This window comes from Terrapene carolina, unplaced genomic scaffold (assembly GCF_002925995.2).
Source record: "Terrapene carolina triunguis isolate 2854851 unplaced genomic scaffold, T_m_triunguis-2.0 Scaffold558, whole genome shotgun sequence".
NCBI lineage: Eukaryota > Metazoa > Chordata > Testudines > Emydidae > Terrapene > Terrapene triunguis.
This window is the reverse complement of record NW_020664909.1, coordinates 5,150,940-5,177,916: the sequence shown is the minus strand read 5'-3', so window position 1 is coordinate 5,177,916 and position 26,977 is coordinate 5,150,940. Positions and strand designations below refer to the sequence as shown.

The 26,977-nt window shown below is 41.6% G+C and overlaps 1 protein-coding gene across 1 annotated transcript in view; it reads left to right on the top strand.

Annotated features, from left to right (window-relative positions):
* CBLB (Cbl proto-oncogene B) overlaps nt 1-26,977 on the top strand; it is a 193,596-nt gene that overhangs the window by 96,526 nt on the left and 70,093 nt on the right. The window contains exons 5-7 of the mRNA XM_029913263.1: nt 16,791-16,947; nt 23,469-23,590; nt 26,380-26,517. Of these exons, the coding sequence (XP_029769123.1) occupies nt 16,791-16,947; nt 23,469-23,590; nt 26,380-26,517 (417 nt within the window). The remainder of the gene's footprint in view (nt 1-16,790; nt 16,948-23,468; nt 23,591-26,379; nt 26,518-26,977) is intronic.

Sequence of the window (26,977 nt, the reverse complement as noted above, 5' to 3'; positions counted from 1 at the left end):
CTTGCATTACCATTTAATCTCTTTATGAAATGAAATGCCTGAAACCTTGTAGGCATGAATTGTCTTTTAATTCATTGAGTAACACACGGTGATATGCCTTTGGGGGTCACATCCTTTTAAAGTGGGCGTGTTATGACAAATTGGTCTGCAAATACTTAAATATCCCTTTCCTAAACATAGTGCATACTTCAAGTTTTAGGGTGTTGCACGCGATGTAATAAATGATAAAATCTCCAGTGTTCATACTGGTAAATATGTTCAATATTTAATTCATTGCTCAAACACAGACAGTATTTTCAAACCCGCATGCCAAAGTTTGGCCCCTTAGACCTAAATTTAGGTCCTAATTCTGCAACTGTCTCCCTGCTGTCAGATTCCTGTGTCAATGTTGAACCCCACTGAAGTGAATGGGGATCTGCAGGTGATCAAAGGTCTACCTCTGGAGAACAAATGACAGGATTGGGGCCTTAGAGACTTAAATAAAAGTGATAGGATTTTTCAGGATTGCTGGCCACCCAAAAATCCCATTGAAGTCAGTGGGAGCCGCAGGACCTATGCAGCTGCAGGACCCCAAAAAACAGCCCACATATTTAGGTTTCCAAATACAGATTTAGAAGCCTAACTTTAGGCACCTAGATCTGAACATTTTGGCCCATATAACCAACTTCAGTGAGGTGCCCTTCAGAACTATTACAGACATATGCATTGTAAGCATATTAGTATGTTGCTTCAACATAGATACAGCTGCCTTGATGGATACTGGTTCATTGACCTCCTGTGTCCAGTTCCTTTTGCATCAGCACTTTTAAAGAGGGCACATTGCGAGTGAGATTCTAATTGCAGAGGGAAAAACTCCAATAACTTCTTGAACAAAAATCTTATTTTTTTGTTTAAACAAATTAAAATTTAGGAAAACGGCACTATTCAGGGCAGCACATATGCACATGCTTCATGGTAAGCATCTATTTAATTGCCTTCCTGGATTAGGGCTGTCAGATACATACAGTACGAGGATTCTGGTATGTGCGTAATTCATAGAACGCCTTATCCAGAGATCTTTTACTCATTTTTACTTAGCCCTTATTCTGAGGACAATGGGAGTTGGCTCAGGTAAACACTAAGTAAATTACCTTGAGATTTGGCTCCTAGAGAAATAATAGGCAGTTAAAATGAGAAACATGGAAATAATTGTTTGTTTTGTGTCACCTGAGCAGAGAGATGGAATTATTTCTTTGTTTATAGCTGATCGTGTTTGTTTTTTTCAGAGAAACTAGAAAATGTTTATATTTGTATTCTGAAAAATCCTATTGGAAACCATCCCACAATCCCCTTTCCACCTTATTTTGTTGCTGGAAGCACATCAGGTTTTTTTTTTTTTCTGACTTAATTTGAAATATCATAAATGAAGCTTTAACAAAAGTCATGATTCATTATGTCCTAGGCCTGCTCTTTAGATTATTGTGCCCTTTGGGTTTTGTCTAGCAGCAAAGACAGATATGCTGCTTTTTTTTTTTTTTTTTTAATGTGGATATACAATAAATTCTCAAAGATCAATTCCTGGCATCCAGTCTGTGCTGAACACTTATTTTTCTCTTTGACTGCTCTTCCCAAATGAATTGGAAACTTTTTATTTTGTTGCTGTATAATAAGCAAAGTGTTATTTTTTCCAAGAACACGTGTTGCTGTAATTATTTTTACAACCATCAGGGCCGCTACAACCACTTTAAGGCGCATTCTGCGGGTTACCAATATATGCATTATAGCATGCTTGTCTTCCTTCAGAATTTACAGCCAGCTATGTGCACAGCCAGATGGTTTCAAATTGTTTAATTAAAAATACATTAATAGCTAAGATAACTATTAGAAGTTCCTACTGGCCATTTATCTAGCCATCATCAGTTGACAGTTTCCCTTACCCACCACAGAAGTGGGTCTCACGAGAGTATTTGAAGGAAGACAGGGTTTAACAGATTCATTCATGGAGGGCATTCCCTTAATTTCCCTCTGTGACGGGTTGGATCACAGAAACCCCCTGGGGGCTGCCAACTGATGTGCCAAGACTACTACTGCCCCTGCTTTCCCTGCCAGCTTGGGACTCCAGAGCCTTGCCTGGTTGCGCCAGACACGCTTGCCGGCCACAAACACAGACCCAGGTCTGAACTACATCCCACAAACTGCAAACTTAACTGAAAGCAGCTTAAGAAATGTTCCTGTTTTTAACACTCGGATGCCCAACTCCCAATGGGGTCCAAACCCCAAATCGTTTTACCCTGTATTGTTCGCCCTCTATAACACTGATAGAGAGAGATGCACAGCTGTTTGCCCCTCCTCCCCCTAGGTATTAATACATACTCTGGGTTAAATAATGAGTAAAAAGTGATTTTTATTAAATACAGAAAGTAGGATTTAGGTGGTTCCAAGTAGTAACAGACACAACAAAGTGAATTACCAAGCAAAATAAAATAAAACACGCAAGCCTATGCCTAATACAGTGAGAAAACTGAATACAGATAAAACCTCACCCTCAGAGGTGTTCCAGTAAGCTTCCTTTTACAGACTAGTCTCCTTCTAGTCTGGGTCCTGCAATCACTCACACCCCCTGTAGTTACTGTCCTTTGTTCCAGTTTCTTTCAGGTATCCTTTGGGGGTGGAGAGGCTATCTCTTGAGCCAGCTGAGGGGTCTCCCATGGGCTTAAATAGACTTTCTCTTGTGGGTGGAGACCCCCTCCTCTCTCCTATGCAAAGTCCAGCTCCAGCATGGAGTTTTGGAGTCACAAGGGCAAGTCACATGTCCATGCATGACTCAGTTTTTACAGGCACCCACATGCTATCTTGAATGTCTCCAGGAAGACTTCTTATATGGATTGGAGCCTTCCAAGATCCATTGTTCGTTAAGTGTTTCTTGACTGGGCACTTAATTTGCACATTCCTTTCTCAAGAAGCTGGCCAAATGCCTTACTAAGGCTATTTAAATCAAACAAGTATACAGCTAATATTCATAACTTCGAATACAATAATGACACATGCATACAAATAAGATGAATATAGTCATATGTTACATGGCATATGTAGCATAAAACATATTCCAGTTATGTCATAGATACATTCATAAGCATATTTCCATAAAGCTTCTGGGGTGCACCATCACACCCTCCTCCTGAACTTACTGCCAGAGACTTGGACACTGTCCATGGCGGAGGCAGTACATGTAAAATCCCTGTTTGTCTTTGGTCACACTCCCTTTCAGTACCTTTAAACCATATGATGTCATTCATAAGTGTTCTAGCAAGTTTTGGGGTTTCTGGTCCCTGGGTGCCTGAAAAAAGATTGGGGTGTAGTATTGTTAACAGAATGCAGATGGCAATATCTGTTAAAGTGTAGGTGTCATGGCATTTAGCCACCAATGCCATGAGGCGGTGTGCCTCAGTTTCTCCTTCCACACGGCAGCATGGGCCTGTTATGCTTTTGCTGCTGTGCCCAGCTTCCAGCCTGTTTACAGGTATAAGCTGAAAAGTAACAGGCTTGGGGGACTGTCTTGTCACCATCCCTAGCATGTACAAAAGTTTCTTCCACAAATCAGGTATGTTCCACATCTTTAAAGGTTTTACCACTAGTATTAACTCCTTTGTCTTGACCCAAGACTCCTTTGTCTTGATGAAGTAGCAAAAGGCACAAGATTAACTACAAATCTACAGTGGACAGGCTTTGTTCACACGATTTAGCTTGTTCAGTGTCTGCTGCATTTTCCCACTTCTTTGTGCACTCTGGTAGGCACTCTGATGCAGATTCTTCTGCCTCTTTGGGGAAGGCTTTTAATTTAGGCATGTGTTTGAGGCTTTGCAAAGGAGAGGGTGTACTGCAGCCATGCCCGCCCTCGCCCCCTCCCTCTGGAATTTTTCTGGGCTGGACCCCACTCCCTTGTGAAGCTTTACCCATGCAGAGATTTTTTCCTGCCTGCCTTGAAGACAGTTTTATCTCTTATAAGCGTAGGAAGAACAACATCTTTCAATGGGGTGCTTTGGATTGGTAAGATCCCCTTGGATACCCCACTCTCTGTTCCCAAAAGGTTAGCTGGGAGGGCGCTCCCCTCCAGGAGACTGGACCCCCAGTTTTCCCTTAAACCCTGATCCACAGGAGCGGGGTCTGGCATTTTAAATGCAGATTTTTCACCCTCCTCCTGGGAAAGATCCTCCCTACCAGGCCGGCTCCAGGCACCAGCTAAGTGCTAAGAAGCAGATGCTTGGAGCGGCCAATACCAAGGGGCGGCACTCTGGCCGCTATTGGAGTGGCACATCCGGGTCTTTGGCGGCAATTTGGCGGCGGGTCCATCAGTCCCTCTCGGAGCGAAGGACCTGCCGCCGAAGAGTGGAGCGGTGCGATTGTGCTGCCGCGGCTGCTTTTTTTTTTTTTTTTTTTTTTTCCTTTTTTTGGGGTTTAAAACTTTCCTGTCGCCCTACAAAACGTGGGCGGATTCTCCGTCCCCCGCCCCCCACCTTCCGTCTGGACTTCCCTTTCTGGGCTCCCCTCTGGATCAGACACTCCTGTGTCCCCCAAAAGGGAAGATGACCCTGGTCCGGCTGTTGGCTCACAGCTACCAGCTATGACAGACTATTCACTGGCCAGCATAAGTCCCTCCCTTCCACTCAGGTTGGGCTTGCGTCCAGCTACAGAATCCCTGGGGTCTGTTCCCACTGCAGCGGTCACCAGGACCCCAACTTCCACCTTCGGGACACATGTCTCTCTGCACCCCAGGGCAGGCCCTATCCCCTGCTGACCTGCAACTTCTTGGCAGTCAGCAGATGGGGTGGCCCCCCTGCTACAAGGTGGAACATTCCCCTCCCCTGGGCAGATGATCATGGGATAGGAGCTGGCTTCATCCAGCCCCTCCCTTTGGGACTTGCCTTGAGCCCCGGGGCTACAGGAACTGGCTACATTCATCGCTGCCCCCAAAGCTGCATTTTTCACTGCTACAGAGGAATCTTAGAGGCACCCTCCTGTTTCCCCAGCAGTCCATGTGACTCCCCCCCCCGGGACTTTTAGCACAAGATTCCTTCTCACTGCTAACCAACCCTGAGACAGATTCTGCCACATGAAAGAAATCATTCCCTAGTAGAAACAGTGAAAAATTGTGTGCAATTGTTGCAACGTCAGCTCAGCCTGCAAATTACTAGTTTGCATGTGTACTTTAGCTAAAGGTGCAAGGACTTTGTAACCTCCCACCAGTTCTAATTCTACCTTTTTCCCTGGCAACAAAGCCTTCTCCTGGATCAGATCCCTCCTGACCACAGAAATCTCTGCACCGGTGTCCCTCAATCCAAGAAGCACTTCACCGTTGAGTTTAACAGCATGCATATGCTCATTGCTTGGTTGTGTGGAAGCAACCTTTATAAACCCTGTGTGGAAAGAGGCAGCAGATGGGATCTGAGAAGCAGGAACTTCATGTGTTACTTGCTGCCTGTTTCCACTCAGCAAGGGACATTTATTCCTCAGGTGCTCAGTGGACTTACAATGATAGCACCTCTTGGGCTCCTCTGCTTGTACAGGAGATTTGGGACGAGTAACAGGGCAATGGGGAGGTGAACGCTAAGTCTCCTTTTTCCCAGGGGTAAAACGGTGATTCTGCTTTCCACCAACCCTGTATCCCTCTGCCAGTGGTTTATGTTTAATTGGAGCTTGTGACTGCTCATAAGAGTCTGCAAACTCAGCTAATTCTCCCACTGCAACCACCTTTCCCCCCACAAATACTGTTTTACATCATCACTGCACAAATTCAGGAATTGTTCCTGAGTAACCAAATCACACATTCTTTCAAAGCTTGTAATGCCTTTCCCCCTCACCCACTTATCTACCAAATCTCTCATTTGATTTACATAAGCCACATTACTCAAACCAGATCCCCTCTTAAGACTCCTGAATTTAACCCTGTAGGTTTCAGGTATAATCTGAAACTGTTTCAAAACCAGTTCCTTAAATTTACCATAGTTTGAAGCATCATCAATAGGCATCTTATTGAATATGTCCAGAGCTCTGCCAGTCAATTTTGTTATCAATGTGGTCATCTTTTGATCTTCAGGGATTGCATGGAGGGTGCACAGTCTCTCAAAGGTGATGAAATATTCAGCAATATCGCTGGATTCATTATACTGTGGACATAGTTGCTCCCATTTGTGGATTTTTGGGGAAGTGGCGCCAGCAGCTGGAGGGTTTTGTCTCTTCAGCTCCATAACAGCCAGTTCATGCTTCTGGGCCTCAATCTAGGCCTCCATCTGGGCCTATATTTCTTTGTCTCTTAACTTCAGGGCTCTTTTGTGGACAGCCTCCTCCCTAGCTGTTTATGCCTCCATAGCTCTTCTGTGTGCAGTTGCCTCTGCTTCTTTGAAGGCTGGTCTACGCTGGGGGGGGATATCGATCTAAGATATGCAACTTCAGCTACATGAGTAGCGTAGCTGAAGTCGAAGTATCTTAGATCGATTTACCTTGGGTCCTCACAGCGCGGGATCGACGGCCGCGGCTCCCCCGTCAACTCCGCTACCGCCACTCACTCCGGTGGAGTTCCGGAGTCGACGGGGAGCGCGTTCGGGGATCGATATATCACGTCTTAACGAGACGCGATATATTGATCCCCGATAAATTGATCGCTACCTGCCGATACGGCGGGTAGTCTGGATGTACCCTTTGTTTCAATTGAAACTCCCAGTCCTTTGCCTTCTCTTCTGCTTCCAGTCTAGCCAGCTCTAGTTTAGTAGCTGCTTCAGTGGTAGCTGCTTTCTTGTGCTGGGCCACACCCCTTCTGCAGTTCACTGAAACTGGGAAACTGAAACTCAGCTCAGGGCCTTCCTAGTTAACAGAGACTTTCCCAGCGCCAAGTGTTCAGCCTTTCTGGGCAATTTGCAACATGTGCAGTTCTAGCTTCTTCTGATCTTCATTCTTACTTATTTTGCTTCCTTTTCTGTCACTATTTCCCTTACCCGAAATAAGCAAATAGAAAATAACAAACAAACAAATCCCTCCTCAAGATCCATTTCTATGGTTCCTAAAGGAAACTGCCAAATGATAGTGGTCAGATAAATGGCCATGAAAGACTTCTGCATGGAAGAATGTGTGAAGATGCTTGTGGGAGAAACAGGCAAATAGGCAATGGAGGCTGCCATCCTCCATGAACTAAAGTGAGTAGAAGGTTTGTGGCACATTAAATAATAAAGACAATTACAGATCAGGGCTAAGTATTGAAGGAGCTTAAATGTAAGGATCAGAACCTTTTATATGACGCAATGGGGAAAGTCAAGCCAGTGCAGGGACTCAAAGGGTTGATGTGGTCAGAATGGGGGCAAGAAGATGATCTTAGTGACAGTGTTTGGAATGGGCCTGCAGGGAGCAAAGTGGAAGTCAGGCAGGCCAAGGAGAAGTAAGATGCATTAATCAAGATAGGAGTTAATGAAGGTGAGAATTCTGATGTGTGGAGAGAGAAAAGGCTGGTCTTAGAGGCGTTACAGAGGAAGAAATGACAAACAGGCATACTATTTATATATCTTAGTCTAAAAAGAGAGCACAGTCAAAGCTGGTATCCAGGTTAAGGGACCGAGTGACAAGGATGATGGTGATTGTGTCCCGTGACGGCTAAGGGGAGTTTTAGGGATGGAATATCAAGAGTTGTTTTTTACATAAGTTTTAATGATGGCAAGATATCCAAGAGAGACAGGCTGAGATGCAGGATTGGATAGATGGAGATAAGTCAAGACTGGAGAGAGTAATTTGTGGATCATCTGTGTGGAGATAGTTGAAGATATGAAGTGTTAGCCAAGGAGAGGTCCTTGTGGAATACCCACAGAAATTAGGAGAGGAGGAGGTGGAGAACCCCTGAAAGGAGCTGATGGAGCTGTCAGGAGAAGAACCAGCGGACAGATTCACAAGAGCTGAGATAGGAAAAGATTTCAATAAGGAAGGTGTTTATCGATTATGTCAATGTATGATAAGGGTGGAATAGAGACTTGGTGATCCAGGGGATAGTTGGAGATCTTGGAGCAAGTAGTTTCAGTAGTGTGAAAGCAATCTTTTCCCCTAGTTTGTTTTATTTACAGTGAATCTAAATGTACAACTTAAATAGTAACATTAAATGAAACCGTGAAATTGTAGGGCGTGTAATCAGCAGTTCCATTTGTTTACAGCTACTTTAGTAACCCCAAATGGGTTGTAAACATGCACATAAAACATAATCTGATAATTTTTTCATTATACATATTTTATTACTCCATAGCACTTGAAGTTAATTTTTTCCAGTTCCTCACTCATTTTAATAGTGTTTTTGAAGCTTTTATTTAGTTTTTGTTCTTTGCAAAAATGTTCAGAACACAATAGAGAGGAATCCTGAAATGACAAGGAAAGTGGGCTAGAGGACCTAACAGATTTTTTCAGTCTCCTAACTTCTAAGCTACTGTGAAGTCACACAGTGCTTCCGAGTGATTGAAGTCTGTGATTTATGACTCTCTTTATATTGCAAAACTAATCAGTAGCACAAATGTCAGTGTTCTTCAGATTTTCATTTCTCTATAATTCTACTATTTGATATCCATTCAGCTTTTATCTTTATTGCTAAACCTTCACAAAAACCTGCATTTTAGTCATATGGATTTTTATTTTTTTTTTTATCAGGCAAATAGTTATTTCCCCCCTCCTTGTGGTTTTAATGGAAATGGAACTGACTTGGTTCTTTGCTACTTTGGGCATGTACATTACTGCTGCCCTTACGGCTTTGAGAAAAATAAGTAATTGCCGCTTCTATGAGACCAGATTTTTTTCCCAGGGGACTAGAAAAATTGTGGTTATTGACTTCTCAATAGCAGATAAGTAGGGTCTTTTGAATTGATATTTAAGGCTATAAGAAAATGGTGGGCCACAATTTTTTGTTGCAGAAACCACAATTTTTAACACACGCTGCAACTTTTTATAGTTTCTGCAAGTTTGAGTGGCATTGCGACCTGGTGCACAGGATTGCAGTGCCACTCAGATTTGGGGTTTTATGGTTTGCAGGGGTTTTTGTTTTTTAAACAAACATTTTTTAATGATACCGCAAGTTTAACAAACTGGCTGCAACTTTTCAACCAAAAAAATCCCAACTTTCTTGCAGCCTTCTCGATACTTAAAAACTGGAATAAATATTGTGTTGGTCACTGTATTGGCTGACACCGGAGATTGAACCAATCTCCAGATCTAAAAGCACGAGATGCTGATTTTAAGCTATATCAGATTTATTTCTTCTATGAATTGGGCACAGAGGGGAACCTGTAATGCACTAGTGGGTTGTTTTACACTATGTCACATTGAGCTTGAACTTGAAAATGTTTGTAGAACCAGAGAGACAAGCCTCGAACAAATTTGTTTTAACACACTGCTGCTTTGACGAAGTATGACTAGGTCTGTTGTTATGCCATTTCCCAGTCAGTCAGTGCACTAAGGTCTTGATGTCACTAGGCCTATAGTTCTGTGTGATGGGGTGGATTCCTTGTTGGGGCCGTGTTCATGTGAATTAGGATGGAGGCAGCTAGCACGGCCTCTTCCCGACCTTTTAAAAAAAAACTTGTACTGAATGAGTAGATGAGCCACTAACATGGGTTCCCCAAATACTTTCAAGTGGAACAGGAGTATGACCAGAAAAACACAGTGATCTGAGACTGACTTTGCAGAAGGCCTAACTTTGATCCCTGGTAGCGTGTGTTGCAATCCCTGATGTAGACAGAGAAAGGAATTTGGAGAAATGGGGGCTGACCCCATGTAAATATAGAAGGCTTTTTTTTTTTCCCCAGCCCCTGGCTGTTCCAGAGCATGCCCGCCCACAGATGGTTGTGGCCCTTGATGACTGTGGGTGTTTGGAACCCATTGTTCACTAGTGAAGCCATGGTGTGTAGACAGCTCTGTACAGCTGTGTGCTGTGCTGCCTCAGGAAATACTGACATGTAGTCTCCAAAGAGAGACTGCTTAGGCACGGGATACATACTCCCTTACTCCTTCTTTATTCCCAGAGCCTCGCGCTCCTTTCCCTTCCCTACTCTCTTGTGTTGTATTTCTGACACATGGGGTCATTATTGTAACTGTTGTGTAGAATGGGATGGCATGGTGGAGCTGAAGTGCTTTTCCCCCCTTGTGACTAATCTTCTCAGGCCTTCTTTGTACTGACTTGTACAGTTGTTTGCTCTAAGCTTCAGAACTAATGGAAGCATGAGGTCCATTTTTCGTACTGGAGGGTGTTCAGAGCAATATTCTAGGAAAGAGCTGTGTTCAGTGATGATAAACTGAAACCCACATCAGTTGCCTCAGACATTCAAAGACTTTTGTTTAGATCTGGGTGACTGCTTGAATTTTTAAACGAATTAGCTTTGGACACAGTCATGCCCCTTTTGTAGTTGAGTTCTGCAGCATTTCTGAGAGAGCCGTGCTGGCACGGATGTTGGCAGAATGTCAGTTTCCAAGTTACACGCATACATATTCACACCAGCGGTGCTTCTGAGCTCTTCTATTTTGAGACAGGGGAAACAATGGCATGTGCCCATCTAACCAATGCAGCTCAGATATTGTACATTGAAAGTTCACAGAGATAATTTAGTTTTTAATCCATAGTTGTTGGTTCTTTTTAAGTATTTGCATGTTTTGCTTAAAAGTTTCAGAAAGTCCTGGTCTGCTCCTGGGTATTCCATGAGCAGAAAAAGAAGCTAAATCCATCTGTTAAATTATTTGTTGTGAATTACTTGCTGAGCTCTAACTCTGTTGCTTCAGATGGCTTGGAGGAAGCTTGGCTTGGTGATTTAGAGTATGATATATCTTGGAATCCTGAATAATCCTACCCTCAGGGGCAGGTGCTTATTGAAGCTCCTTTTTACATAAGAAGGTGTCTAAAACAAAGCTTTTGCTCTGCCCAGAACACACCTCATGCCACCAATTTGTTTAAATGACACTCTATCAGAGAAAATAGAAAGGGAGTGTTTTCTTCTGGTGGGAGCCTCCGATGAGAGGAAGACCAGAGGTGATTATCAAGATACAGTCAGGTCTGCAGTGAGGGACAGTGTATATGAGAAACTTTTTCTGCATTGGGGTCAAACACAAGCTTCCTGAAGCTTGAAAGAGGACCATTTTGTTGTTGCTAAACCAGCATGGGTACGCTCTGACTGCAGCTGAAAGGGAAATCAGTGCATAGACTCCCACTGATTTCAGTGCGAGTTGGATCAGACCCTAAATGAGCTTTAAATTGTTTCAATTTAGAAAAGTTCGGTTTCAAATAAATAAATAAAACACACAACAGATGGCCTTCCTTAGCTCCCTAGTGTTTTAATTCAGGTGTACGTTTCAAGCCACGTCACATTTATTCCTTTCTTATATATTTTCTCTCTGATTTTAATTAATTATACAAGAGCACATCCAAGACCATAACAAAATAACACATATAATACATGTTTCTGTAAACAAATGAAAACAAACATACAGCCCGATACTTCCTGAAATTAGTACTGCTTCCCAGAAGACATCAGAAAAGACACAAACTGTTGCTAAACATATGTTTAAAAAAGAAAAAGCCCATTTTTTGAGCAGCAAACAGTTTGTGAATTTATAGTGAGGATAGTATATTTGTACTATCTTATAGTATTCCTAATATGAAATACTCCACAGAATAATGCCTCACTAATAGTACAGCGTACAGCCAATGACAGCTTATATAATTATTAAATATAAGAAACAGAGAATGTACTTATTCAGCCTAATTCTACAGAGAGCCTAACATGGTAGGGGGTGTCGTATTGCATCTCCCTGATGAACACAGCAGAGGTGCGTAACCCCTCCCTCTCCAGACAAGTTCCCACTGATCTGCCTCATCTCATCAGGCATGTGCAGAAATACCTGCCAACATCTAATGCTGGGCATCATTAGTGGCATGATGCAACAAACAAAACAAGGACAAAGAGCCTGGAAAGCATTAGCTGTAAATACCTTGTACAATTCAAGGCAGAAAAGAGGCAGACTGCATTTGGTTTTAAACCAGTTCCTGTTTTCTTTTATTGTAAAGGCAACAAGCTTTCTCTAACATTATTTAGTAGGCTTGACAAACATACTGTTCTCTATAAATCCTTAACTCAGCATTCGTTTCCTCAGTTTCCATACCAGCATTTGAAGTAATGTGTTTGGATTTAAATAATAGACACCTGTACAAAATTGTAAGCCCCTAACATGTAATAATATACCAGAAATCACAACAGCATTATAATGATCATTCAAACAGGAACTCAATCTGACAGCCACCTACCAAAGCTCCTTTCCACCGCTTTACTGTTGTGGGAAGTTTACTCTCAGCCTTTTCTAAATACTCTCATATCCACATCTTTTGCAGTGTGCCTGGGAGGTTGCCAAATTCAGGCTACTTTGGACTAAAGTAGCGGTCGTGGGGGGGAGGGAGGAACAAGTTCCATAGTCCTGGAGACCTCACAGAGAACACCCTGCTAGCAAACAAGGAGGGCTCCAGATCAAGGACTTCTGTTGACCTCAGCTGTCAGTATGGCATTGGGAAAGAGGCAGTCCCTCAGGTAGGCTGGTCCCAAGCTGGTTAGTGCCAAAAGCTGCATAGTGACTTTATCAGAAGCAGAAATGAGAATATTTCAACAACAAGCAGTTCTCAGCTTTCCTGGGGATAGTAAATGATGGTCAAAGCACAACAGGCCTGTCAAGGCTGGATCCCCACTTTGAACTTTAGGGTTCAAATGTAGGGGCCTGCATGAAAACTTCTAAGCTTATCTACCAGCTTAGCTTTGGTCCGCTGCCACCATCACAAGAATTCCCTCCCTGGGAAGCCTTGAGAAACCTTTCACCAATTCCCTGGTGAACACAGATCCAAACCCCCTTCCTTACTCCCACCCTCCTTTCACCAACTCCTGGTGAATGCAGATCCAAACCCCCTTGGATCTTAAAACAAGGAGAAATCAATCTGGTTCTTAAAAAAGAAGGCTTTTAATTAAAGAAAAAGGTAAAAATCATCTCTGTAAAATCAGTATGGAGAATAACTTTACAGGGTAATCAAACTTAAAGAGCTCAGAGGACCCCCCTCTGTCTTAGGTTCAAAGTACAGCAAACAAAGATACACACTCTGGTAAAAAGGTACATTTACAAGTTGAGAAAACAAAGTAAATCTAAGACGCCTTGCTGTCTTTTTACTTACTAGTTTGAAATAGGAGAGACTTGTTTAGAAAGATGGGGAGAACCTGGATTGATGTCTGGTCCCTCTCAGTCCCAAGAGCGAACCACCCCTAAAACAAAGAGCACACACACAAACCTTTCCCCCCCCAAGATTTGAAAGTATCTTGTCTCCTTATTGGTCCTTCGGGTCAGGCGTCAGCCAGGTTACCCGAGCCTCTTAACCCTTTACAGGTAAAAGGATTTGGAGTCTCTGTACACAGAGAGCTGTTACCCTTCCCTTCATAGTTATGACAAGGCCAGATCCAAAACTCGTTGAAATAACTGGAAAGGGCTCAGATGGATTTCAGTGGACTATAGATGAGGAACAACCTTTTTTTTTTTTTTAAACACCAGTTCTGGAAGATTATCACAAAAAAATTCAAACGTTATTTCACTAGTTTAATCACTCTACTGTGAACATTTCTGTCATAAGCTGAGTTGCAGATGAGCTGAATTGTGCATAAAGGTGTCTGACCTTGAAGTTTTGTATCTATTTTATTTTTTAATCAGGTGAGGGGTAATAGCATTAAGTGAATAGAGCATGGTAGGTCCTGTACATCAGTCACATCCAATAATCATTTCTTCATGAAACTATCGCAGATGAAGAACCAAGAGGGAGTTCTGACAATCCTGTCATATCACTAGTTTTTGCTTGCATTGTATTGAGATTACAATTGCATATGAGATTAATTTTAGCTTTAAGGGTTTGGATTTCCTCTTCTAACCCTTGTTACTCTAGTACTATGACCTTGATGCTGTCACCATTCAGAAAGTTTAATGAGAGAATCAAAGAGGAAGTCTAATTTATGATTACCTGTTTAATTCCTGTAATGGTGACACGTAAATTCATACATAACTGTAGTTTTTTAACACCACGGATGCACAGAGGTTTTCCATCTTTGTACTTTAAAGTCAGGGCAATATTTTGTTCTTTCTTTACAGTGAGCAAAATTTGATGTGCATTCTCTTTTAAATGGCATCTGATGTGGTATCTCTCTTCAGTTCTTTGTGGTTTCCTGTTTTTCATACACAGATGAACACATCTGATGAGATCTGTTCAGCTTCATCATATATTATCATTTATGATTTTCTCAATACAAGCATCAAAATGACATTTAGATTTCCAGGTCCAAAGGCTTTTATGAATACAGTAAAGGCCAGATTAGGATTTTTCCCTGCAGCAGAAATATGAACTCAAGTCTGCAACGTTCTGCTTTCAGTTGAAAGCTCTTTTTTTAAATTTAGGTGAATTGGCAAGTATTTATTTAGTGCAGGGCAATCAGATACACCTCTACCCCACTATAACGCGACCTGATATAACACAAATTCGGATATAACGCGGTAAGATTTTTTGGCTCCCGAGGACAGCGTTCTATCGGGGTAGAGGTGTTATAACTATCATTTTTTTTATACAACTCCATATTACTAAGTAATCTGAATTACTTTGTACATGTGAAAAGGAGATGTGAAAATATTTGTGGAATAAAAATGTTGTGGGGCTTTTCTAAAGTTAGACAGTGTAAAGAGCAGAAGCCTATCTGTAGCATGTGTGAGGATTGTGTCTGTGGCTCTTTAGACTTTTTTAGCATCCATATGCACACAAACAAGCTTTAAAAACACAAAATCTTACACATTTTAAAGTCCTGCAAATAACTACAGATCACCTAGAATGTGATCCTGTAAAGTAGGCCCTTCTCTACTCCTACTGGGCATTGAGGTCAGTCAGGGGTTTAATGCCTCGCAGAATTTAGATAGTAACCTTTATAATGACATCTGGGGGAAGCGGAAGCAGCAGCTGTTGACAGGTGGTATGCCATGGCTTCTAAAGGGTTCCATACCTCTAAGTGGTGGGCATTGGGTCAGGTCCCAAATCTCACCATCTTCATTGATAGTGGTTGGCAGAAGAACCTGCCAGTCTGTGTCGGCAGATGAGTTCAAAGGGACGTGGGATACAGAAGGATGAGGAGGGGAACTGAGGGGAACAAAATGCGACTCTACTAAAGAGGATCAGTTTAGCATGTCTTCGTTCTGAATTGCTCTTTCCACGCCTGCCACACTCTGCTCCAGAGCTACAAATAAAAGCAGGGGCAGGTACTGCCAGTGGCAGAGGGATAAGGGACTCATTCCCAGTTAACGCTGACAGGATATGTCAAAGCACTCAGCCCGCCTTTGTCTAGCTGAATGAGGCCTTCAGCGCATTTCAGCTGTCCTTCCGCCTTAATGGTAGCACCTGTTCATCCTCCGTTGAATTCGTTTTCATCAACAGGCTCCTTTTTCTCCATGCTGCTAGGACTTGGGGCTGAGGGGTGCCTTCCCCCAGTTCTTGTTGCATTCTTCAGAAAGGAGGCAGGATTTCCCCCCACCCCTAGTAGCAGGCTCCCAGCCTAGTAGCATCTTGAACTGTTGGTTCCTCAAGTACCAATTCCCTTCCTTAAATGCTCAGGTAGACCTTGTTTCTAGTCTGGAGAATAGAGCAAGATCATTGAATAAAGTCTCAAACATTGCTTCAAAGTTAGCTACTAAATTGGATTTAGAAATGTATAGTTTGGATTATTTATGGAAGAGCTTTCAAATTTGTGCAGATGTAGACATGGTAAGAGCTGCACTCTAATATCCATGTAACTGTTATAACCCATTACCATTGCTATCATCCTGCAGTTTTTCCTTTGTTTGTCACTACTACTCAATTCTGTAACAATTTTCTCATTTATAAAAGCAATTTCTTTGGGAGGAGGTGGAGGTCGGGAGAACAGCCGTATAGTCAAATAGAGCAAGCTACACTCGTGGGCAATAAGTTAAAGAACCTTTCCCTTCCTTAGGTTGCTGATCTGAACTAAGCCTTGAGTAATGATGTCATAGCAGTTATTATCTGAAGGTTGTTAGCCTGTACAAAGTGAGCTGGTATAAATGAGCCTTAATTACAAAAACTACAATCACTGTAAGCACTAAGTATCATGCTTGTTAGTCTGCACAGAGGCCAAGGACCATGAAGACAGAACTTCCTGTCCATTCCAGAGGTGTTTCCTTCAAGTCAAGATTGGGATCATGTGGGGTGGTTTGCTGTACACCTCTACCCCGATATAATGCTGTCCTCGGGAGCCAAAAAATCTTACCGCGTTATATCGAACTTGCTTTAATCCGCAGGAATGCACAGTCCCGCCCCCCGGAGCACTGCTTTACCGCGTTATATCCGAATTCATGTTATATCGGGGTAGAGGTGTACCTGTTCTGTGGATAAATAGAGGATTTTAATCTTGGCACCAGAGACTCCATCAACTTTCCCTTGCACAAAATTCACTTACACTAAAAACAAACCAACAAAAAACCCACCTCCACACTATTTTGGGAAATAATTTGGCTTGAATATTTAGCATAATAAAATAAGAGGGAGATTAACAGCATCATTTTAATGGAAAATAAGATGTACTAGCATTTGATTGAATCCTTGCAGAAAACTGAGCTTTAGTTTTTGTAGCAAAATCAAATATAATTAAATTAATGTCAGGCTTGAGTTGTGCTGTCTAAATAAGAAAATATTTTCAATATGGCATCTTATTAAATCATTTCTCTCCCCCTCCCAGAACTATAGTGCCATGGAAACTGTTCCGGCAGTGCCTTCATGAGATTCATCAGATAAGCTCTGGTTTGGAAGCAATGGCTCTTAAGTCTACCATTGACTTGACCTGCAATGACTACATTTCAATTTTTGAATTTGATATCTTCACTAGACTATTTCAGGTAAGATTTTTAAAATATTCAGCATTATGGAAGAACTTAGATCTGTAATTCACCAAATGGACAACAAAAGTCAGATGGTTGGAAAATTGTGAATAACTCAAACATTAGACCGTGGAACTAACTGTGTTTATTTTTTGTTTTTTGGTATCAAAGCCTAAATTTTAAAAGATACACCCATGAAACAATATGTGCATAGTTTGTGGACATGGCTACCCTAATTGTGATGCAGTTGTGGCAACTCATGCATTTTTTCCTGCATTCAGATTTCTCTAAAAATATGGGCCTGGGTTGCTAATCTAAAATGTGTATATAAATGTATAATTAATGTGGCATATACATCATATCTATGCTAAATATGGGCCTGATTCTGCTCCTGTTGAAGTAATAATAGTATTTTTGCCATTGAGTTGAATGGGAGTAGGATCAGGTCATGTGTTTGGCAATGTCATTTTAGTTGCTGAAGAATTGCTGAGAGTTTTACTGTCTGTCTGAACTAAACTAATACAACTAATTTTGTACATATGCTATACAACTTTTGAATATGTGTATCCATTCTACATTATGTACTTTAATGTGGACACCATTCTAATGTCTGAGTTTTCTGAGGACTGGATACAAATATCCATATAGATATATTAATTCTTAAATTTCCTCACTTTAGCCTCTCCTTTGTATATAGGAGTAATTATTAGGATGCAATTCTGGGAAATGAAGTCTCTCACTTATTCAGGCATTGGCTGTTTTTCTCTTTGTCTGAAGTGTACATTGTTTGTGAAAATTATTTTGTTTGTTAAAGATGTGTTCAAACTGTGAAATTTGGATCCAGATCTGTTGTTTTTGAACACCCACAATATTCTGGCATGTTCATTTCTGGGGATTTGGGCTAGGGACCATTTGCAAAAGTTGGATGATAGTAGGGTATGTTGAATCCAGGGCTTTTGTTTCTTTATCATCTCTTATTTTCACCAAGTGAAATTGCCAGAACCAATAAAAGTAAAAGTTAAAATTGTTCAGGTGTAACCCATCTCTGTTTAAGTGTTCTGAGGCCAAACTCAGAGTCTCAAAACATAGAGCATTCCCCTTATAGAAATAACCAAATGCATCTTTTATCATTATGTTTCAAGATTTTTGAGGGTGTTTTTTACTGGTGCCTTTGCTAGAGCTAGTGCAAAACTCAGCTATTTTGAATTTCAAGGATTTGTGTGAATCTTTGGCCCATATGGTTTTGTACCTTCTGAGCTTTGCTTTTGAGTTTGGGGTTTGAGTTAGACAAAACACTCATGGCAGAATTCAGTTGAAACACCTAAGCTTTGCCTGGTTTGAATACGTTTCTATTCCAAACAAAAACTTCTGTGTTCAGTAGAAAATTCTGAAACTTTTTTGTTGAAGCTGAACTGGTTTTCAGGTTGGTAACTGTAAAAGGCTCCTGGGGATACCAAGAGCTGTGGGGGCATTGTGTTACCTCTCTGCCTCATTAAGAATGCATTTTGCTGGCAACTAGACTGTGTCAGCTACCTGCCCTTCCAGTCTGTCTTTCTCACCAGCAAACCTCTCAAGGCTCTCCTGGCCCAAACATTGCTAGTAGGGAACAATTGGAGCATTCCAGCCCATGAGCTCCTCAGAGATGTTTCTCTGCAATCCTCAGCCCTTCTGCTGTGCAGTTACAGAATATATTAAGTTTGCTGCTCTGTTAGTCAGTACATCACAATTTATTAAATACACTCTCCCCTTTAAACACAGCACTGAATTGGCCTCTAGTAAAACAAGTTCAACAAAAGAGCAAGGATAAAGTGATACCAAGTAAAAGAGATAAAGATAGAAATGCTTACAAGCAAATAAAAGTGAAAACGCATCTAAAAGTCTAAAACTTCATCTAGCAGATACTATCTTTGTTCAAGATGGTTTCTCTCACCAATAGCCAGTCTCCTTTGCACCTTTTTACGGTCCGGCCAGGACAGGAGCCAAAGATCAAATCACCTGGCTTTGTCTTCTAGGTGAAGGATAAAGATGGAGTTGAGACATTCCCCAAGGTACAAGCTGGACGATTGAATAGTAGTGTCCCCTTAATTCTATAGCCTGGGATGCCTTTTACACTGCTTTGCTGCCAGAACAGCCACACCTGTCCTGCTCATATACAGCCACCAGCATGTAAAATCACTCCCAGCTGTGTTACATGAATGCTGTCCCAGCCATTCATGAATTACACACAGGATGACACCCACATATTCTTTAATCCAAGCCTTGTTCCCCAGAAATGTGCATCTTGCACTGCTCAGTACCCTCCTGGACAGTATAAGCTCATAGTAACTCCATCATTCCAACACTGGGTAATGATTATGCACCAGCCTAAGTAGAGATTCCCAAACACTTCAACCAAACTACACTGGTTTAGATAAAACGTTAAAAGAAGTTTATTAATGATAGAAATATAGATATTACATGATTACAGGTAGAGATGCATATAAGTCAGGATTGCTTACAAAAGAAACAAATGGATAAACACACACATTAATTCCTAAACTTTACCAAGGCTAATAGGTTTAAAAGCAAAAAAGGGTTACCTCACCCTCAGCTGTAATACATTTCACATGCTGCATCTGCATCCAGTGTGGGACCACTCTTCCCTTCGCCCCCCCCCCTTTGTTCAGTTCTTCGAGAGTCATTGTCATGAGCAGAGAGATGGAAGGAAGAGAGGGGTTACATGGAGGCCACTGTCTCTTATTTTTATACTCCCCTCCTTTCTTTGAGGATTACCCCCTGCCGGGGTGTAGACAAACAGTTCCCTGTGTACTTGAGATCTGAACCATATCTGGGATGAAATGTACATTTCTTGTTTACATCTCTCCGTTGCTGAAGAATGTCTGCTTAAGTAAACGATAGTCCACTTGACTTTGATACCTGTCTGGGGTTGCTAGTGTGTGTCTGTCTCTGAAAACTGTTACCCGAACTTACAACATTTTTCAGTAACAATGATATAGCAAAATCTCACAATTTTATATGCAGTAATGTTACACACATTTCAACAGGATACTAATATTCAGTAGATTGAGTTTTCACATGATGCCTCACAAGTCATACTTTGTACAAAATATATCATAACCTTATAAATATGGTGAACATGGGATACAGGATGTCACAGGATTCTCTCTCTGTTCCCTAAGGGATTGCCTTTGTCTTACAAGTCAGGAAGGCTTCCTGGGGATTCAGGCTCTGAGTCTCTCTAGGATGCAGGAGCCATGTTAATTCTCTGTCTCTCGAGTTCAGGCAGGTTTAGCGTCATAATTTTGTTTATGACTAATATGTAAATTGAGGTAAACCCACACTCCTTTATCTAGTACAGATGTGTTTATCACCTTTACCTAGGCTAAACTGTCAGGTCTTAAACATGTTCCAGTAACATCATACAGAGAATTCATAACTTCATATATAAGGTTAGCACTTTCATTTTAGAATGATATTGATAACTAGCATGTTACTAGCTTTGATGTAATACCTCACAAAACATATTTTGTACAAATATTGCAGTAGTGTGTAGGGCAGAGGTGGGCAAACTACGGCCCGCGGGCCACATCCGGCCCACGGGACCCTCCTGCCCGGCCCCTGAGCTCCTGGCCCGGGAGGCTAGCCCGCGGCCCCTCCCCGCTGTTCCCCTTTCCCCGCAGCCTCAGTTCATTGCTGGCGCAATGTTCTGTGTGGCAGGGATGCGAGCTCCTGGGGCAGCGCAGCTGCCGAGCCCAGCCTGACCCGGTGCTCTGTGCTGTGCGATGGCGTGGTTGGCTCCCGCTGGGCGGCGTGGCTGCCTGTCCTGCTGTTCTGGGCGGCACGGCTGGAGCACCGCCAGCCACCGGTGCTCCAGGCTGTGTGGTAAGGGGGCAGAGGAGTTCTGGGTGGTGGCGGTCAGGGGGTGGGGTTGTGGATAGGGGTTGGGGTGGTCAGAGGGCAGGGAACAGGGGGGTTGAATGGGGGTAGGGGTGCCGGGGGGGCAGTCAGGAAGTGGGGGGTTGGTTGGGGTGGCAGGGGGCAGTCAGGGGCAGGGGTTCCAGAGGCAGTCAGGGGACAGGGGAGGGGGGGGGGATGGGGCAGGGGTCCCGGGGGGGCTGTCAGGGGGCGAGAAGCAGGGGGAGTCAGATAGGGGGCGGGGGCTGGGCCATGCCTGGCTGTTTGGGGAGGTACAGCCTCCATACAACTTCAGAAACCCGATGCGATCCTCAGGCCAAAAAGTTTGCCCGCCCCTGGTGTAGGGTGTGAATACAGGGGTGCCTAGAATCACAGTAAACAAACCCAAACCTTGGTTTGGGGGTTTGACTACAAGACGTTCTAAGAGGAACACTCCTACTAACTATACCATAAATTAATATAGTTTGGGGTAACGTACAATTACTCTTTTGTAAGAAAGCTATCCTGTTTTTCCTGCTGTGCTTACAAATCTGACACAAACATTCCTTTTTGCTCTTTTAAACTCTATATTAACTATAATTATGAAAAGGGAAGGCAGTGAGCTGAGAAATACATTTTGTTCTGGCCCTGCGGTGTCTTGTAGATTGTGTTACACTGCGGAGTTCAGGCTGACAGTCTGAAATAAGATTTATTTTCCTTGATCCATATACCAACAAATAACTGATTATATTAGTTTCTGTTTACTATATTATCTGAGCATTGCCTCTATGATTCATTACCTTGCTTACTGTTAGATAAAGCGGATCAACAAGACCAATTTATGTAAGGACAGAAGATTGGTTAGGGTTAATTTTTAATTTAAGTACAATCCTTTTAAAAGAAGCAGAGAGAACTCTTGCCTTAGAGGTGTGAGATTCTCAGCTATTGTATATCTGTGTCATTTTATTGAAATCAATTCATGCTGGCTGTGAATCTGGCCAAGATGCTACATGTACTTCCCCAGATTTTTAAGATACTTCTCTAACTTCTTTGTATATGTATCAACAGTGTTAAAAGTTAAGTTGCTTTTTTTTCTCCCCATGCAAGAGCGTCACTATAAATGTAGCGCTACAGTTGGTATTGTTACGTTTTGGATGCTTTAAAACAATAGAGCCTTTATTCTGTCAATGTAATCTGGTCCCACGAAGTATAGTCTTTTTGTAGTACAAGGTATTTGCATATCCTTCTTCCCTTAATTTTTTTGCAACTAACTTTCTCCTCCTGGTTAGGCATGATGGCATTCAACTTCTGGATTCTGCTCTCACTGAAAATAAGGATGTAGGGAGGAAAACTGAAGTTTGAGAAAAGTTCTTGCATTTTGTCAGCATTGCATTTGGATTATGGAATTCTCTTGCATGTGTCATTTTGTGCAAATTTATTTTTAAAGAAATTAATCATATTGAAAGCATTTAAACTTTCTTAGGCATCTATTTAAAAAATCCAATTTCATCTTGGAATATCCAACATGAAAAGTTCTAAATAAAAATGTTCGTGTTCTGTTGTTTTAAATAGTGGGAGGTTAAGTGTGGTTAAGAGCTGTTTGACTTGTGAACTGGAGAGCTCGCCTGAAGAATTGTTACTCTGTGGCAGAGAGAGGCTGCCAAAAACCTTCATAACGGACACATTTTATCCCCACTTTCTTAGCACAAGCAGCATGTTTCTAAAAAATGTCACCTTTAAATGGAATTTGCATAAGAGAGAGTTGAATAGAGTCTCAAGATAGACTCTCATCCCGATTTCCCTCTTCTATTCTGTTCCTCAACATGCCCCACCCCACCCCCACACACAAATCCTTTAGCCACTTAGAGGCACTATTGTCTTTCAAAATGTTGGTTGTTGAACACTCACTATTTTTATGTTGGTACCTGAAATACCTAAATAAAAGATGTTATGTTTTGTTTTGATTGCGGTAATAATGTGGCATGTCAGGGGTGCTTCAGTGCCAGCTCTTTGAAGTAATTGTGACTCAAGTGAAGTGGCAATGATAATTCATCAATACCCTGAAAGTAACACTGTCACTGTTCATCTCATTCCCTGGCCATAATACTGGTATGACAACTGACAGGATCAAGAAGTGTAGAATAATAAAAAGGATGACAGTTCAAAAATCAGTGCTTCACTAGACTTAGTCTATTAGTATAATAATGCAGGGTCTTGTCTGAAAAAGTAAAGCTGTAACATGCTTCTTTGCTGTGCATTCATACAAACTGTGTAGCTTTCATGAGACTTTCCATGCTATTTTGGGACCCAATTCTGCAAACACTTACTATGTCATAACACTTAACTTTACTGCGACTACATATGTTATCATCATTGAACCCTGAGATACTGATCCTGCAAAGATCTTACACAAGTGCTTAACTTGATACATTGAAGGACTTTGAAGGACTCCTCACAATGCATAAAGTTAAGCACATGTGAAAGTCTTTGAAGGATCAGGGCCTTAAACAGCTATATTGAATCAGATATGTACATTTTAAGTGAAATGGTCTGAAATAATTTCAGTCTTTGTCACAAGTAGTCTTGAGTTTTATTCTAACACATACTTATAATTATCTAACTGGATATTTGTGTGTTCTTTTTAGCCTTGGGGTTCAATCTTAAGGAACTGGAACTTCTTAGCTGTGACACACCCTGGGTATATGGCATTCCTAACATATGATGAAGTCAAAGCAAGGTTACAGAAATACAGCACCAAACCTGGGAGGTAAGAGGTTTCACTGATTACTGCTTTACAAATAAAATTGCTGCCTCTAAAGCTAAGTAATTATACTGGATCCATATTCCTGGGTCACATCCATTTGTTGTCTGGTTCTGGGGGAGTGAATTCATAACTTGATTAGCCAACATCTTTTTTTTCCATTTGTCAAAGTAAAGCTGTATGATCTCTAATATGTAGCAGTTTCTATATAAAGACTGTAGCTGAAGCAAACTTCAAGCCCTTTTTTTTTGTAATGGGATGCAGTTTTGCCACCCCGAATGCTCAAAAAACAAGAGTCAGGCCTCAAGCTTTTTTTCTCTGCACCCTCAAGGGCTAGAAACTTACTTTGAGAAAATGCTGAGATTCCCCTCACTTTAAGAAACACCAAATGGATCTATTTAATATAAATAAATAGTAACAACATCTTGAGGCTTGGGATAACATCAGGAGAGTTAGTAACATGGGGGATGACTGATCATGCATCTGGGGTTTAAAATGACTTGTGTTGAAAGCCAGTGGTCCCCAAAACTTTTTACTTTGCACCCACTTACCCATCTGCGTCCCCCCCACGCTCCTGGAGCCACGACCCGGTCCTGGCCCCAGCTCTGGGGAGAGGGGGTGTGGACGGGTAAGGGGGTGCAAAGTAAAATGTTTGGGGACCACTGGCTTTCAGAACCCCCACTGTAAAAAGTGTTCCAGCGCCACTGTTGTAGTTTAATCAGTATTACTTACAATATGTTGTTGTGTGAAAAGCACATACTTGCCTCATCAGTAATTGTCTGATATCAGAGGAGCTGTACATTGACAAAGTTAAAAAGGATCAAATTTGTGTGTGTGTGTAATTTTTAAATAACTTGTGTTACTGTACCTATTGAATTATTCAGCTGAGCTAACTTTCACTATTTATGTTTATACTTTGTACTATTTGTGCTTTCCCCTTCACTCAGTTTTGGCAAATGCAAATACGAGTCACTTCATTCTTGTTCAGTTGTTTTCTAGCCAGTTTAGAATGACCATATTTCCCAAAGGAAAAACAGGACACCGCCTGGGGCTAGCCCAGGCCCCCCACTTTCCTCCACCCCACACGGCGGGCTGGCCTGAGCCCCTTGCCTGAGCCCTGCGTCGTCCACCCCTCAGCTGGCATCATTGCCGAGCTCTGCCTGCCCCTCGCATGGGGTTGGGACTAGTGTCGCTGCTCGCTCAAGCCATACCCGTGCCTGAGCCCGGCCTCTCCTCCCACCCCTGCGAAGCTGGCATTGCCGCTCCCCCCCACACCACTTTTTTGACAAAACTGGGCATTTGTCCTGTTTGCTCTTCTGAACTGATCACCAGTTGGCATAAACAAATGGGACAAATGCCCACTTTTGCCCAAAAGGTCAGGACAGCCGGGATAGGGCTTAAAAAAGGGACTGTCCCAGCCAGAACAAAGGACGTATGGTCACCCTAAGCCAGTTTCACTTTCTTTTTCTCACCTTTCATGTTCTAATGTTTAGATTTCTAACTCTTTAGGGGCACACTTATGTCTGACCGAAGAAATCTCCTGAAAATTGGCAGGATGAGGGGAATGTATTGGAGAATAATTTCCAATATTGGATTTTCTCTTTTAACAAAACCTAAATTGTATCTTGTTACCTGGCCTGTAAAGGAATCTTGCTTTACCAGTTTAGATAACAAGTTGATACTGATCTCATGCACGTATGATAAAACCCAAATAAAAATGTCATGATGATTTTCAGAGTAGTGTGTTTTAGTTGATCATTAATGAAGTAAAAATAATGACTGTGGGGTTATAAAGAAAAAAAGGTCTTTAAAAGATTACTAGATTTTTTTATTTTTTTTTTTAAGGCCAAAAGGGATTATTAGATCATTTAGTCTGACCTCCCGTAGCACATAGGCCATAGAATTTAATTGTTATCCCTTTAAAGTGTCCAATAACTAGTGATTAGCTAAAGCATATCTTCCAGAAAGGCATCCAATCTTGAACTGAAGACTTCAAAAGAAAATCTTATCCAAAGCTGCTTTAATGTTCCGTGTTACACAGAATTAATTTTAAGACCAACTTCTCTCTCTCTGATTAGTATCGCTAGGGAACTTGTTAGGTTACTTACGTGAAATATTAAACCTTCCAGAGAGAAATAGCTGATATAAAGTGAAATTGCTTGTTTGTTCACTTTAAAATGTTCTGGCAATTCTTAAGTTTTTGTTCAAAAGCCAATAAATAGAAACAAGTTACTCCTCCAGTGAAATCTTGGCCTCATTGAAGTCAATGGGTGTTTTGTCATTAACTTCAATAAGGCCAGAATTTCACATTTTATATTTATTGTGGAGGAGGTACAACTTTCAGCAGTGATATTTCACACTACAAATCCGATCACCTCTCTGTGGCTGGTTTTCCTGTTTGAGCAATTAAAAACTGAGTTGCTGTCTGACATTGAAGATTCCATAATTTTTAGTAAGAGCAAGAATTAGCTCCCGCATTCTTGCCTATAATTTTCCTTTCTCTTCTATTGTGCAATGTGCTGTGCATGGTTTTTACTCCTGGCTGCCACCTGTTCTATACAAAAGTGGCTGAATTTCAGTCATGCTGTATATATGTTATCAGAGAAGCTCTTCTGGGTACAGTGCTTCAGAATAAAATAGGCTATATAAACATTGGGGCTGATCAGGATTTTTTGAAGTGAATTTTAAGTCCCAGAATCCCAATCCAGTGCCTTAACCACAAAACCACCTTTCCTTTCCATTTGTTTTGCCAAGCATTTTTATTAGAATTGACTTTGTAACCCATTGTCCTCCAGCTACATTTTCAGACTGAGTTGCACTCGACTGGGGCAGTGGGCCATTGGATACGTAACTGGTGATGGAAACATTTTGCAGACTATACCTCACAATAAGCCTTTATTTCAAGCTCTAATTGATGGCAGCCGGGAGGGATTGTGAGTACAAATGATAACTTTCATTTTATAAAATATTGATGTATTGCTTTGCTAATTCATAATTTAAAGCATCAAAAGATGCTTTGAAGTATTAGAAGTAATAGATGATATGGCTGTTTTGTAGTCATTTGGAAATCCATGACTATTATTTTTATTCATCTATAAGACACTTATTTCAAGGTAATGCAGTTAACCAAAGTTGACCATATTTTATGGCAGATAAATTCCAGGGGGAAATGAGATTGGGGAGTTATAATTTAAATTTTGTTTAATATAAAAGTCACAAGTGCGTAAGCTGATCATGCAGTTAGTTCTGCTAATTGCTCCTGTGTAATACTGGACAATGGATATTAAATATATTTGATAGCTTTGCCTATGCCTTATAGGCCAAAAATGTCCCAAGTTTTTAATTTTGTGTGTGTGTGTGTGTGTGTGTGTGTGTGTGTGTGTGTGTGTGTGT